This window comes from Mixophyes fleayi, chromosome 10, assembly GCF_038048845.1.
Source record: "Mixophyes fleayi isolate aMixFle1 chromosome 10, aMixFle1.hap1, whole genome shotgun sequence".
Classification (NCBI taxonomy): domain Eukaryota; kingdom Metazoa; phylum Chordata; class Amphibia; order Anura; family Limnodynastidae; genus Mixophyes; species Mixophyes fleayi.
In genome coordinates this window covers 15,395,699-15,412,305 of record NC_134411.1, presented here as the reverse complement: position 1 = coordinate 15,412,305, position 16,607 = coordinate 15,395,699, and the positions used below count along the sequence as shown (strand labels likewise).

General features: G+C 40.1%; 1 protein-coding gene across 5 annotated transcripts in view; it reads right to left on the bottom strand.

The window, feature by feature from the left end:
- SYT7 (synaptotagmin 7) overlaps positions 1-16,607 on the bottom strand; it is a 259,466-nt gene that overhangs the window by 83,088 nt on the left and 159,771 nt on the right. For 2 of the 5 annotated variants that reach the window (XM_075187974.1, XM_075187975.1), the window contains exons 4-6: positions 10,613-10,744; positions 9,794-10,012; positions 2,761-3,141 (exon numbers count right to left, since the gene is read on the bottom strand). The exons of 1 other annotated variant lie outside the window; for it this stretch is intronic. In XM_075187974.1, the coding sequence (XP_075044075.1) occupies positions 2,761-3,141; positions 9,794-10,012; positions 10,613-10,744 (732 nt within the window). The remainder of the gene's footprint in view (positions 1-2,760; positions 3,142-9,793; positions 10,013-10,612; positions 10,745-16,607) is intronic. 2 more of the 5 variants (XM_075187977.1, XM_075187976.1) reach the window with 2 other exon arrangements.

Below are 16,607 nucleotides of genomic sequence, written 5' to 3'. Positions count from 1 at the left end.
TGGGCTGCTCTGGGAGCCCCGGCAAAGTCCCCCCTCCTCTGCGAACTCTTTTTACCATTTACCGGCAGAATGGAGGAAGTGCTATGTGCATGCAGGCTTTTCGCAGCTTAATAAATTGGAGAACTTTGAAGTCACCATATTCATATAATGTATAATATAAGAAACTTTAAATGGGTTATAGCAGGAGAAATCTACGGATTTCTCCTGCATTGAAACGTTCATAAAATATGTGATGGTCATAGTACAGAGAAAACAGATATTTTCTCAGTTTCAATGGCTGATTGTACTTTACTACATAGACCCCACAATGTCACACAGAGCACCGGCCCCTGACACAGAGGAGAGTCAGCCGGCAGAATACCCACCTGACTATCCTTTCACTAATGGGAAAATCCTACTCATATTACCCGCTTAATAAAGCTGATTATTTTAGAAGTTCACATATTTTTTTCCAACAAATATACTTGCTAACTTTTGAAATCCTGGAGGAGAGGCCATGTGACAGGGGGAAGTAGGGGGCCAAAAATCATGGCACTTCATAGCAGGGGGAGTAGCTTAATGACGCAAATTTGCGTCAATAAACTCCACTTCCATCACAGTCCGGAAGGATGCCTACTCTTCCAGGAGAACTCCCTGAAATTTGGAAGCCTCTCGGAAATTCCGGGAGAGTAGGCAAGTATGAGATATGCCCAATATACATAAGAAACATTGCAACATTGTGTGTCCTTTATAAAATCAGATTATTTTTACTGATTTTTAGAATGTAGAAGACAAGTTTTTGTCTTCTGGTCCTTGGTGGTACTACAGCACTCTCAGTCGTTAGTAATGGGCCATCCCTTAGCTGATCACACAGTATATACTAACCAACGACATAACAAGGTCCTATAAGGTATTACAGCCCAATGTATACAGACACAAGTTATGGAAAAGAGCATAGGCAACACATAGGCACCAGTGCACCTCTTTACTCCAAAACATGTATGCATTTGTCTATGAATTCATCTACCCAATTCAATTAATTTACAATAAAACTACCAATGATGTCTTCTGGACAAATGAAAGATATGACCATTGGAATCAAGGCGCTGTGCATTAATATAAAAGGTAATGCCATGTTATGATGACAGAGTAAAGTGGGTTTGCAAAATAAAAATATAACATTTTATTTAAAGGTGTTACCTTTAATACATAACAACTGGATATTGGAAATCAATGCAAGCTCTCAATACCTCTTTGGCAGATTTCGAATAAGCTGTTAAGATATATAATTTTAGATAATGTATATGTATAGATATTCTGACACCCAACACTTCTGGTGTAATTTGTGTCTCCAGGACAAATGTTTATTTGTTAGTTGTTTGTTTTTTGGTTTGTGTTCCGCACTCATAAGAATCACATTCAGCTCATGTTCACTGCACTAGAGATCTTGGCATTGTCTAAAAGGGGTCCAGAATGAAAATTAGATAACCCAGCCCACTTGAAATTATTATCAGCAAGGAATTTAATAAACAGGCACCTCCTCCACCGTTTTATCTCATCTCAATACCTTGCTCTGTAAAATGAAATATACTGCTCTGCCAACTAGACACATCGGTGTACTGACTTCATACCTAGCGAGGAACGTGTGGACTCCCACTCATAACATGAATAAGCACAAAAATACAGACAAAAAATTGTTCTTCTGCCCATCAAAAGAGTGTACCTGTCGTCTACACACAGTCATTTTGAGGGCTGAACCAATATTAACCAATATTAATGCAGCCTATCAATTCACCAAAAATGATGTTTAAAGCCACTTAGTGATGTTATTCCAAGTGAATTTACAGGCTACATTCCCAATGGTTTCCTGCTCTGCATAAAGACGAAGAGTACACTGAAATGCAAAAATAAAGTATAAGCATACTTGCTAACTTTGGCAAGTTTGCCTGCGGGAGATACAGGGGGGCAGGTAGGCGTGTGGAGGTGGGGGGCTTGGCAAATCGCTTAATTTGGCCCCGCCTCTGCCATTTAATTAAGTATGTCCAGGACCCGGGAGGTTGCCCTGCTCTCCCGGGAGTCTGGGGCCGCTCCCAGAAATGTGGGAGTCTACCGGACACTCCGGTACAGTAGACAACAACGAGTATAAGTAAATCCTACTTTGATTCTGTCACTACATGTTTATACAGTAATCAATATATCTATTCCAATATAGACAATGATTTTATATTTTTGCCAAGTATCCATAATTTCTGGGGACAGTCCCAGGTCATCAACATTTATCCCTGGAGATGTCTCTATTTTTCAACATTGACCAATTGTACAATATATTCTCTGTTATAGTATAAATAAAATGTCATTCTCAATATATTGCTATTGTTTTGTGTTTATATATTAATATCCATTAAACGTGAGCACTTAAAATACAAAAATGTTATACGAATAAATCATGATGAGCATTGTAGTGCCCCAAAGTCCACCTAGTACCCACCTAGCACCGAGGTGGCCCTGGAAATGATTGTAAAAGGTTGACAATTACTGAACGCTTTGTCCAGTATACTATTTATAATAAATAGGTATTTCATTCTGAATGATGTCATTACACATTATGTACAGTTTATGGTCCCATAAAAGGTTATATCAGTCCTAGTAATCAAACTTAACCCCTTATTTGCTCCATGTGTTTGTCTGATAATAACCAAAGAAAGGGAGGGCAGGGAGAGGAGACAAGGCAGGGATAACAGGAAACAGGGAATGGTGAAGAAGAAAAGGACAGAGACTTACAGAAAAGATTTCATGTCCAGCCCATGATTGCGAATCTGACCAACCACATAGTCCCAGCTGCCTGGATTGGTTCGGTTTCTGATGCCAGCAGGCCTGTACTTGGATCCGGCTGAGGTTGGGGGCCTGTTCTGGCCCATACGTTGGGAGCGGGGATTGCTGGTGTTACTGCTGCTGGATGATGGAGGTTGTTGTTGCAACTGGAGCTGCCCGAGGCTCTGGCTGGTGGTTGGCTGGCAGTGATTGTGCTTTTGATGGAGGCTGAGAGGTTGCTGTAGGCTCTGCTGGCGAAGCAGAGTGCGAGGTCGCTGGCACTTCATGTCTCCTGCAGAGGTGGGAATATGGTCCAGGGTGGTGGCTGCTGGCAGAGTAGGGTCTTCAAAACTTAGGCAAAGTGTGAAAATAGGAGAGAAAGGAAAAGGTGAAGAGTAGACACTGAAGTGCAGAAAGTATACAATTAGATAGAAGACAGTTCTGTGGCAGCGTCACTACTGAACCATATGTTCACAACAACCCAAGTAATTGTAACTAGAAACTGGATTGGTCCTAAAAGTTCTTTTACGCAGACGTCTATTCCAGAGGAGCTGAACCATGTCTCTCTGAAAAGTGGAGAAAAGCCAGACTTCTATAGAACATAAGTGCAGTAATCAACCTATAATCCAGACACATCATTATCACAAGGAAGTCTGTTTGTGCATCGGCTAAATTTATTACCTATATAGACTATCAATAAAAGTGGCCTCGCTAAGTGCCTTTGCATCTTCTAAACACATTGACCTTTTGTTCAATAGAGAGAAATGTAAGTCTATTTCTGTATACTATTGTACATCATAGTTCCTTCCATAAGCAGAAACAGTGCATCTCCCAATCACCCCACAGTCAGTCCACCAGACCTCTACCTTCTCCTAAAGGGAAGTTGCATAGAAGATGTTACTTTTTTACCATGGTCAATAAAAATGTATTATAGCTCCTACCAATGATAATAAATCTACATAGTTTGATAAACTGGATTTTCTATGCAGGATAAATTATGCCCATATATTTAATGATATTTTATTGAGACATCCAGAATAAAAATATTGAATCATCATCATCATCATCATACTACTAATAATAATAAATAAAATAATATATTGTTTATGAATATATGTTTACTTTAATATAAATATGATTCAACATTTTCTAATCATGTAACCCTGTCTACCTGTAGTTTAGACTTAAAGACATTTTGGCACAGAGAGAGCAGGAATTGATTCCCCATTTTATATCATTAGACTTTACGTTACCCGTTCACACAAGCAGCTGATCTATCTATTTGCTACCTTTCTCCCCTTGGTGTTCTGCTGAGGCAAACTGCTCGTTGGCTATTTCATTCTAGGGCACAGAACTCGGCATGGGTTCCATACTCTTTTTCGTGGCTCCTAATGAGTCTCGTTCAGAATCATTAACCTGCTTTGAAAGTGTGTATTTGGACAGATCTGTATTATGAGAGGCTTTAGTGAAACTGTAATGGTATATAGCAGTGTTAATTACGAAGAAAGAGTGTTCAATAAGCAGACATACTGTTCACAAAACAAGGTAGCATGCCCAGTTTTAGAGTGGACCCTAACTGGGATAATAGTGGGATATTCACTAAAGGCTAAAATAACATTCAAAGAGAGAAGATAAAATTAACACACGGAGAATCAAGTGATCTCTATATTTAAACTCTCCTTAATTAGTAGTATTTATTTAAGAGTCACATTAATGAAATTTGGGGACACTATGAAATCACCGCAATTTACCGGAGGGCAAGGCTTTAAAATCAGGATTAATTATCTTAATGATAAACAGGGCTACTCGAAAAGACAGCTGCTGGCAACCAAAAGGTTAAATGTTGGTTCCCACCGTGCACTTTGCATTTTGAGCCACTGTGCCACACTGGCAGGTGGTGAGTGGGATGTCAGTGAAAGCTTTTTATAGCATCTCTGTAAACTCATCTCACACCAAAACTCTTTTGGGATAGGAGGAAAAAAAAAAATCGAACCTTAAATAGGGAAGTTGGTCTGTTCTTTCTGGGGAAGCAGAAGGAAAATAAAACAGACTTATCTGCACCATATGTAATGATTTGTTGTGTACGTCTGCGGTTATAGATACAAAAGATACTGTACTATAGAAACCATATGTTCCTGTAAGCAACATCATACTAATATGCTTCCAACCTGCCCTGTCTGTAGATAGTGAGGATTTATGAACAGAGATGCCTGTACCATACATGTACAAACACTGAACATATTACCTACTTAACGGAATTCTGTTAAATGTATCCTTTTATTTTAGACATCTGTTTTGATGCAGACTGGGCAAGAGTTTCAGATCTGTCAGGATGGTAATGAGGAAGTGCCCGCAGCAGCTCACTGGGCAAGATCTCCAGCTATAACATATCTCCCAACTCTCCCGATTTAGGTACGACAGGTCAGGTTTCTGGGCTCTGTCCTGCCATACAAACTGGGAGAACCTTGTCCTGTTTGGTCCAAAATAGTTGGTTGTGTGTATAAATGCACTCATTGCACTGATGAACAGGTACCGCATGCATGTATCAATCACTAAGAGAGGGTTGGTTAGTAACGGACTGCCTAGTGCAGGGTTTCCCAAACCCAGTCCTCAGGGCTCCCTAACAGTGCAGGTTTCCTGGATCACATGTGACATAATTAGTACCACCTGTGGATCTGTTACAATGTGTCAGTCAGTAATGAATACACCTGTGCTCCAGCAAGGAGATATGGAAATCCTGCACTGTTAGGAAGCCGTGAGGACTGGGTTTGGGAAACCCTGGCCTAGTGCTTGAGGCGTACATACCCAGGAATACTACTACGCCTCCAAATGGCAAAAACCACACTCATGTGGCAATGTGACCACGCCCCATCACCCTTTCTGTCCCGATTTGAGTAATGGAAATATTGGGAGGTATGCTATTCAGTCAGTTGGCACAATCACTTCACCACTTTCATAATAACAAATGGACTATCTAAAATGTGCTTAGTCCATCAGTGTTGACGGCTCTCTCCTCAACTCTGCTGTGAAACATCACAGTCCAAATCAGGTAATCAAGAGAAACCCCCAACCAAGTACTATACAGGGCTATTCAAACAGAATGAACCAATTTCATTACGTCATATTTTATTAAGGAAAAGTAAAACAAAATTCCAGCCAACTCACAAATATTTTACTCATAATCAAGTTTTATTTCCTGTATTACAAGTGTTCAATGTGATTTCAGTTCTCAAGCATCGTCATGAAATAACTTAGAAACCTCCTCTTTCAAATGGTCGGTGACTTATTTCATGACGATGCTTGAGAACTGATGTCACATTGAACACTTTTAATACTGGAAATAAAACCTGATTATGAGTAGAACACTTGTGACTTGGCTGGAGTTTTGTTTTACTTTTCCTTAATAGAATATTGCGTAATGAAATCGGTTCATTCTTTTTGAATAGGTCTATATGACGGAGTGCACCAACCAAATGAGGGATTGTCCCAAAGAGGTCAGCCCTTTAATCTGTGGTTTGTTGTTTTTCCCAGGTGGCCTCTCCAAAATGTTTCTACGGAGCCCAGTAATTCCAAGCTCTGCCTCTTTCAGCACTGTCTTAGTGAGTAGTGTGCCATACACTATTTTCTAAAGAATCGCGGTCTCCATGGTGATGTCTTACTGAGGAGTGCACTAGTTAAAAAAAAATGAAATATATTTATAGTAGACATCTGCTGATTATACAAAGGTTTAAATAAACAACCAGACAGAGTCCTAGCCATAGTATTGACTCTTAAGACAAATCAATTCAATCAATACTAACCTTTTCTCTACTCTTAACTCATTTCAATAAAAAAATAACTTCATCTTGACCAGAAATGTCAACACCCATGAACTAAAACCCATGGCTGATGGAAGTATAAATCAAAATGGCATTTTGATTAGGAGGTGCTCATTTCAATCAGTGACACTAAGGAATACTCTATCAGACTCTGACATTAAAGAAAGGAGCCTGTAAGATTGGTTCCAAATCAGTGAGGTTCTGCAAATCAACCAGAGCCGACAGGGTTAAAAGTTGGAAGATACAGGAGCTGACTGGAATAGGGTGATGCACTGTAAATATAAAGTGTAGATAATCTGTTCAGCAGAAACCCCAAGGACTGAGTTATGTCCACTTTACCATGAAGTACTGGTGGTATAAGGGAAAAGAAGGACACGATTGTTTAGGTCATAACAGACTTGCCAGGTCTATGTTAGAATCGGGGACAGGAAATACATCATACTATTCAAACAGAACCAATTTTTGATCCAGCTCTATCTTAGATCATAATCTTGGACTATTCCTTTCCCCACCTCAAGTTCTTATACGATGTATCCCTTCCTTGGCATAAACCCTTTAATTACTGGCTTGAGAAACTAGAAAGAGGTTTCTATGAAAAATGATCGTTTTCTACTTAATAAAAGGACTGAAAACCTTCAAGTCAATAAATGGAAAAAATACATTAGTATCCCATATATAAATGACCTATGTTAGCAAGATAATTAACATCTTGGGGTATGTTTACTAAACTGCGGGTTTGAAAAAGTGGAGATGTTGCCTGTAGCAACCAATCAGATTCTAGCTGTTATTTTGTAGAATGTACTAAATAAATGACAACTAGAATCTGATTGGTTGCTATTGGCAACATCTCCACTTTTTCAAACTCGCAGTTTAGTAAATATACCCCCTTGACTACAGAAGGTGCAAGACTTATATGCACGGAAAGAGTAAGGAACTAAATACTTTCAAGGGTTTTCGGTGCCTATGTACAGTGAAAGCAGCCACTTGTTCCGCTCAGTCAATATTCATAAGATTGCCACCTAAAAATTCACTAAGAACTAGTGAAACAATTGAGTATTAACAGGCTGCATTTTTATGAATATTGATTGAAGTACAAAACATCTTTCACCATTGTGTGCAGGCCATGGGCACACTATAAGTAAAACAAATGAAATATATTAAACCAGGGTTTCCCAAACCCAGTCCTCAGGACTCCCTAACAGTGCAGGTTTTCCATATCTCCTTGCTGGAGTACAGGTGTAATCATTACTGACTGACACATTGTAACATATCCACAGGTGTTCCTAATTATGTCACATGTGATCCAGAAAACCTGCACTGTTAGGAAGCCCTGAGGACTGGGTTTGGGAAACCCTGTCTTAAACAGTCTACTTTATGCTGAAGATGTACAAACGGTTCCCTGCTGTGAATTGGTCATTACATTTTCCAGATTTTAGCCAACGAGTTAAAATCATCTTGCTACAGCACAGCCTTGTCAAATCTCATAGATTTTTTTTGTGTCTTGCTCGTCTGAAGTCAGTATTATCGCTCTGTAACATTTCAGAAAGTGCAAAGAGCTACACTGATAGGAAACATTAGCGTTGCCAGGTTTTGCACAAATTTCATTGATTTCAGCCTTTGAATGTTGACAATAATGCGTTTGATCTATTGGCAAACTGATCACTCGCTGCGCAGCCAGTTATAATTTATATAAGTAGTTGCCAGAATTATTTGGCAGTTATTGGCTAAATTCAATTATCATCTGACCTCTCTGTACAGCCTTTACTTGCTGCCAATGCTGCACACTAGGTAGTGTCATAACTAGTGAGGAGCCTATACCATGCAATGGAAGTTATACTGAGGTTTATCAACACACTGCAAATTTTGGAATTGCATCTCTCAATGCAAATTGGCTCTACTGCACATCACATGCATATTGTCTGCAAAAACAAACCCCCAATAGGTGTACACTCTATTGGCTTATGTCAATATGTTGAGAGCCTTTAAATGTTTCTTGTTTGAGTATTGACAATCTATAAAAATGTCTTCATAATATGTCTACAAGACCATTCTACCCTTTTCTGACTGTATCCTTTTTAGACCTACACCAGGGGGTAAATGTATGAACCTCCGGATTCTTCATCTCGGGCGAGTTCAGCGTCTTCAGCGCTTAAATTTAAAGCGGCGCTGCCTTGTAAAGGGAAGTTTCCCTTTACAGGGCAGCGCCGCTTTAAATTTAATCGCTGAAGACGCCGAATTCGCAGAAGATGAAGAATCCGGAGGTTCATACATTTACCCCCAGTTCTACATTAAGGAATGAGTCAAATACCAAATCAATTTACAAAATATTTGGATAAATACTGAATCAAATGCAAACTTTAATTTGCATATTAAAATTAAGCAGCAGCGGTCTACATTATAAATGTTATCTGTAATTCTAGCTCCTGGAAGTTGTAAGGAAATAAGGATTTGAAGAAACTCTGCACCAAATCATAGATTCTGCATTGGAAGGGTATCAAGTCGCTTCAAGGCCAATTTATTTGAGAGGAGAGTTTCACCCCACGAAATGCGTTGTGAATTGCTTAATAAAACTTCATGGACATGGTTACCTCAACCCATTGCTGGGATCTAAGGGACAGACACAACTGAATATCTCAAAGCCTTTGATACTACACTGTGCTGTCTTTGTTGACTTGCAAGTAAAACAGACATAGTATATATGTCCATAGGTTCTGATACGGCAGGGGCACCGCTATGTAGCCCAACCAACATTACTAGCTCCACCCATTGTTAACTACGTCTACCATAGAGCAACACTAACTTTGACAATAGTCCTACCAGATCAGTCTCTAATACTGTTAATATGTATGGATTACCCATAGTACTCGGATTGATTTGGGTTAATTTCAGTATATTCTTTTTATATCTAATAGTACTTTGTCAACCAACATTAAAAAATAAGTATAATTTCAGTTTTTAGAGTGCGTTTGAAAATTATTATATAATCGTTATATGCTGAATGGATCTTGCGGACTATGATCCTGGCGCATAACGGGGATAAGCAATCTCTTCCTATCTAGTTACTGTTGTTCCACTGTGGAAGCACTTTTAAAATGAAGTCCAACAACAGTTTAAGTATTCCCATGGTTGTGCTGATTTTCTTTATGGATAACATGAACTTATTGTTGAACTTTTCTAACACTCACTTGTTTCGACTGAGATTCCCGGATGCCAAGTGACTCTGAACGGTGTGCCATCGGCCTCTCCCTGGCTTCCCCAGGCCTGGCTCGATGTGATGGCTTTGGGAAGACATACTGATCTTCATGCTTTCACTGCGAAACTGCTTGTCTCCCAGCCGCCCATCTTTATCCAGTAAACCAGAGGTGCCACATGCAGCTGACTTACTACCAGACAATACTGTGCCACTGAAACGTGCCCACGTGCAAAGAAAAGACACGCAAATGTAAAGACAGAAACACACGATGTGGGAAAACACACACAAAGACACCAGAAAAAAGAGAGAAAGAGAGATATGTCAGCACTGCAAACCAAAAGCAAAATACAACACATATAAAATAACCCAAAAGCATCTTTTGTTAGAAGAGGGAGGAAGACGGCAGCCCGGGAATGATGACGGTAAAAAGTTCCACATCTCAAGAAACAACATAGGGTTAACATGGAGAAAATCTGTCAGGAAAGGCACCAGACAGCCAGCCAGCCACAGGAAGAAAGAGGCGTGTTAGTGAATTAGACCACACAGTGCAAATGTAGAGCACACTCTGCTATAACGGGCAACCCTTCCTGGCGTTAGAATGGAGAGGGAGGAGAGGCGAGGGGAAGCTAGAGAAGGAGGCGCGTCCGTTAGTGGAAGCTAGGAGGGGTTGCTCGTCTCCATGGCTTATTCGCCCATGGGGGTGAAGTGGAGCGAGGGTTAGAGGAGCAGGTGGGAGGGGGGCGTGTGAGAGCAGTTGAGGAGTTGTACATACTCACTACATACGACCATATCAGGCAATGCAAAGACTCACTTGAGGGCCAGCCTTGGGTCACCATAGGGGGCGTAAGGTGAAATGTTTAGGATAAACTCCTTTGGAGGGTAAGAGCTCCATTTCTGATGGGTTGTGCTGTCATTGTTATTCCAAAAGTCTTTGTCTAGATCACTAAATCAGCAGAAAAAGAGAAAAAACAAAAAAGAAATACTAGAAAAAGCCTGAATCCCTGGGATGGAGCGAACGAGGAGGAAGGGAGTTAATGTCACATAGTGGCCTGCAAGTGTAGGTAGAGACACGGAGAGGAGAAAGGCGTTTGTTTGTTAATTAACGGATCCAGGTTCTCTGGAGGAGAGGAGGGAGACAAGAGTATATTATAGTGAGGTTGAGTTGACAGCACAGAGCATATCCAGAGAGCTGAAAGAAAGGGAGGGAAAAAAGAAAGCATTGATTATGTCACTGAGAAGTGTCACCTCTTCCCACTCCTTTTAGTTTTCCCCTGCTTTACTTGTCATGTACCCGAACTAATTACCCTACTTTGTGCAATGGTTACGGCACTCAGAAAATGCAGAGAGGCGCTTTTAAATCAGAAGGCTCGGGCACTGTTAAAAGCCTCCTTCATTGCAGCCAACAGAAGAAGCTGCGGAGCACCATTGGTCAACTCTCCTCTTTGTAAATAAGAGGCCTGACCTAAGTAAATGATTATCAAGGACTAAGTCTATTGCTCATTATAAAGTCACAAAGCACTCACTCCCCCTAACCCCTGAATGCATTTTTCTCAGGCTCTATAAATAGAATCTGCTTTAATTATGGCAGGTCAGAAAAATTATTTTAGAAGCAGCTAGTGATTCAACCTCAGTGTATGCATCAAATTGCCTGTTTAAATACAGCACTAAATCCTGTAATCTCGGGGATTGTCATTAGAAATCCCCTAACCCACAGGGCTTAATAGAAAAGACGAGTGTTACGCCATGAATTTAACCCACAGAGACTAATTTGTTACAAGATGATTTGGGTGTGATTATATCAAACTCCATCTGCCTGCTTTTCTGTGTTTCTTGTTTAATTTTCTCCTTAATTTCCTAATCAGTGCCTCTTTTGTGATAGATACTTTAAGATCACTGATAAGGAAACAATGATGTCTTTGCTATTTATACAACAGGCCCGCGATTAATCAACTTCGAGATAAGCCGGAGCAGGCACCAATAGCGCTCTATCGGAGAAATATTTACAGTCTCCTTGCTTAGCGCTATACCTTGGAGATTATCAATTGAGTTGAGATGTAGTCGGTTTTAAGTTATGTTAATGCAGAGAAGCTTTTCATTTTCCAGGCCACACAGCGCTTTATGAATAGAACGTAAACAAGGTATAATACTTTAAAGATGTCTAGAGTTAAAACTTTTCTCTGATTCACTATTGCCATATGCTTGAAACAATTTTCCGCAAGGAAATATTTGCAGCTTTATTTTGAACCTGGCACATACAGCAGCAATATATAGTTATAGATGTTTCGTCAGATACATTTGAAGCTTAATAGAGCAAAGTGGTGAAATTGTGACAAACTAAATACATCAGGAGGCAGCTGTTGTTTCAAATTCAATAAAAGTGTTACAATTATGTGTGGAGTCTCTAAAGTAAAAATTTAAGGGCTATTCTTAATTTTCCTTGTCCTATATAAAATGACAGCTAAATCAAAGTAACGTTGGTGCCAAACTAGTTTTCTGTTTTGCACATAAGTTAAATACTGACTGTTTTTTCATGTAGCACACAATTACTTGATAGCTTATTTGTACACTGACATTTAAAGTTGATATTTGTGTGCTACATGAAAGAACAGTAAGTATTTAACCTATGTGCGAAACAGAAAACTAGTTTGCACCCCTTGCATTGTAACATGGTTTTGTCCAGAAGACTGAAATAAGATACCTCTTCATTTAAGATCCTTAATGAATCAGGCCTTGTGACTCTGTAAACTCTATGGAGATCCTGATCATGAGTGCATCCATACTGCAGAATTGGAACGACATTGTTCCATCACTGAACAAGATTTCTAGTGTGGTTTAAAAATGAAATAAAAGGATATGATGTGCTTTGGAACGATAATCGCTCATCGTTGCAGTGTACATACTCAGGGCCACCTTAACAACTTTATGGGCCCCCGGGCAATGCAGTGTACCGGGCCCCTAAAAAAAAATTAAAAAAAAAAATATATATATATATATATATATATATATATATATATATATATATATAAGGGCCCCCTTAACTTACCTTAAGTCCGATCCTCTTCTTTTTTCCGTGCCGCTGAGTCTCTTCTGCCCTCTTCCGTGCTGTGGTTGCATTCACTGCGAGCACAGCACGGAAGAGGGGACCAGGGAGGGAGCCGGATCACCGCTGATGTGACTGCAAGGTAAGTATTTAAAAAAAAAAAAAAAAAATACATTTTTTTTTTAGGATTCGGATGGGCCCCCCTTGCCTGCAGGGCCCCCGGGCACCTGCCCATCGTGCCCAATGGAAGAGACGGCCCTGTACATACTAATACAATATCGGGCCCAACAGTCGTTTATCGGGTGACTGTCTGATAATCAGCTGAAAACCCTGTAGTGTGTACTCAGCCTTACATGTTTAAACTTAAACAAAATCTGTTCAATTTGGATACACGTTGATCCATCCCACCCAGGACATTCCCCAGACAAGACAAAATTACGTTCCATTTAACTGTCACTTCATTTCCCGACACACAAGCCACTTCACGCTTTCTGTGATTAGAATTGCTAAAAAATCCATTTCAGCTTTTATGATCCACCCTACAATTCTCTATGGAAGATGTGGGCAGACCTATTGTGTGCTATAGATCCCACTGAAGGCCGAAGATGTTGTACAATATTCCGCATGGACATTAGCTCTCTGTCTCTTTTTTCGGTCAACTTAGTCAACCACTGTCCAAAGGACCTTTGCTCTGGAGGGCTCAAAGGTGGCTTAAACCTTGTATCTGGTAGATACCAGCTCTACGTCCTCTTCAAAGCCTTGTCAGGATCAGGCTTGTTCAGACTTTGAAGTCAATTCATACTGGAGAAAATTCCTTCAGGCTCCCACTAGAGATTTTCCTTCCCTGTGTCCTAATTAAGTCTGCAATGACTACTATGGGCTCTACTTGCTATAGGTTTTCCAAAGAAACAGATAAACCCAGCTAAACAAAAATACGATCTGTGCACCCGTTTTATCACCAAGTCAAGGACTCCATTCACCAGCAGTTACATAAGAATAATTTGCTGGCCCAACATACTGAATATCTATTGCGGAAAATTCTATGGGAATACGTGATACTATTCCTCGCATAAAACCCATACAATTTCCCTGCCAATTCCATTAACAGCAATGAAAGATAAATGTTTACATAACTCTTTTATCAAATAACTCTGCAGTCCAGCTGACAGCATTACACACACACAGGGATATTTTCGAAAAAGAGCCCACAGTGGTTTCTGAAATGCCAACTTTGTCTGGCCGACATAAATGGTCGGAACGTTGCGGTCTCTGGAACCTTTTATATCTGTGACAGCTATAGGAATATGCCCATCTCCTCACTCTAGTAATGTTCTGAGGCGTGTTTGAATCTGCTTAATCTATTCTGTGTAGCTAATATCAGGATATTTATTTTTGCATCAATCTTGTGTCTCTTCCTATAAACAGATATTTGACGTGTCCTTGATTTAACTCTAATACCCCAGGAAAATAAATTTGTCTCCATCAGTGTCCATGCAACACTTAATACAGATCTGTAACACGGCAAAAGCGAAATTCACATGTAAGGTGAATGCAGTATCTTGTCACCTGGCACTTTAAAACGACCCACATCTTGTCTCAAGAGCTTGCAGTCTGGGGATACTTAATACATGGTGTACTAAATGTTCCCATGCACATGATTTTTTTTTTCTTATCATGGTACGATCATATACAATGAGATCTTACAATTATCACTATGTGTATAGCACACAAAGCCATAAGATCTTTCAGAAAGATGCGTAACCAAGTTTGATCATTTTGATTGCCCAGTGCTAGAAAACAATTGTATCTCTGTGTATTGCCAGGATGAATGATCATAAAAATTCCATTGCTTTTCCGTACATACAAACTACATTAAGTTTATCAGGTTTAAATTATTCTGTGAGTACAAATTGTTTGCTCGAAACATTGTTTCTAAAAAAGATCTTTCAATTAAAACGTATAAACTGGTTGTGTTTGTGTATTTTAAGGAAGCCGAGCTTCAGGCTCGAGTATCTTGTCACTTCAGTAAAAAGCTGTCAAGTTTCAATTGGGTTTGGATTAAAGTTGTGCGATGACCACTGTGTTAAGCTCTGATTTCCACCGAGATAGCTGACAGAACACGTCTCTAGGAATCTCCCTACTGCCAAGGAAGCTGTCTCTGTTGTCCTTCTGTGGCACTGTGTAACTGTAGAGATATGGGGATCAAATAACTCATTCAGGGCTGCACTGCTAACTATGAAAAATAGCCATGTCCCTTATACAACAAAGAACCACAAAACAGATGCTGTAACCTGTTCAACAATTTGGGATCAGAATGCAAACAGATGAGTGAGCTTAGAGGTTCAGCATAGGACTTGGGGTCCAGCATCAGATAATATTCTGAACACATACATATATTTTTCTGCCACCGCTGTCCTGTAACTGTGGGTATGGAATCAGATGTGCATTATACACATATATTCAGAAATAATGGGATTAAAGAAACATTTTTACAACCCCCCTATAGAGAAGAACAATTGATGCAATAGTCACCATATTATTACCATGAAAGGAGCTGATTGCTATGGACAATCCTAGCCATTTCTGTACACAAGTTACATGGTTCATCGAGCCTGCAAGGCCATTGTTCCTGTCTTCTACAGACTGCCATTCAAACCGACTGCCAGAGAATAGTGTCATATAATCTATAGTGAGCAAATGAAGGGCCCTGCAGAGTCACACCGCCGTACCAAGAGTGACAGCCAGGTTAACAGAGTATATGCAATCTACACACACGCTTACAGTGTGAAATCTATAACACCCAGTACTAAACAAAACACCATCAAATCTGTGAGAATTGCATCACAATAAAAAAAAATATGAAATAAAATGACATATATATATTGTGAAGCCCACTTGCTGAAACATCTCCCTCCTGGGCATAAAGTCTAACACAACCGCTAACATCCTTATGATTACCATCTTGACACAACACTAGTACGTGACTTCACTTCTAACACTAACATAAAACTTGCTTCTTCCGTTAAATAACCAACCTCCACATCCCCTGTCAGGCCGAAGAAGACAGGTTCACTGTTACCTTGATAAGCTGCTGCTTAGAGCCATGATGGGGCAGAATGATCCGTTCAATGGCACTGAGCTGCTGTGTCTCAGCCTCTAAAACTGGACCCTCAGATGCTTGACGAGAGGATCCCAGATCACTCCCAGGAAATCATTACCCCTTAATCATCATGTTTAACTTCTCTGTGCAGCATTGTGTGGATGGCACTGCTATAGTATGATGCATGACACAATTAGAGCACACATATTAACTGCTGCACGTCCAGGCTACCCCCAGCCAGCTTCAGATGTGAGCTTCTGTGCATGCAGCTGGACACAAACCTCAGGAGCAATTAATATTGATATTAAACATTGCTGATCTGCTGTCTCTGAGGGCTGCCATTTCTACCCAAAATAGCCATATTTAATGATGCGCGTGGCAAAACAAGTGCGTCATGCACAGGAGAATAAATAATATGGCTTGTGTCAGCGATAACATCGCACTCTATCTGTTGCGAGAATAAAAAATAATTATGTTATACAAATTAACTCTCCAGCTCCCGTCAAGCCATCACCTACCGTAGTTTGGATCCCAGTGTTACTTTTTAGCAGGGGTATGCAACCTGTACACCCCCAGCCACACTAGAACCCATAAGCTATTGATGTCTATCAGTACAATTAGTAATGTATCCAGCTCTGCAGACAGCCATGGTAGGCTCCATACACC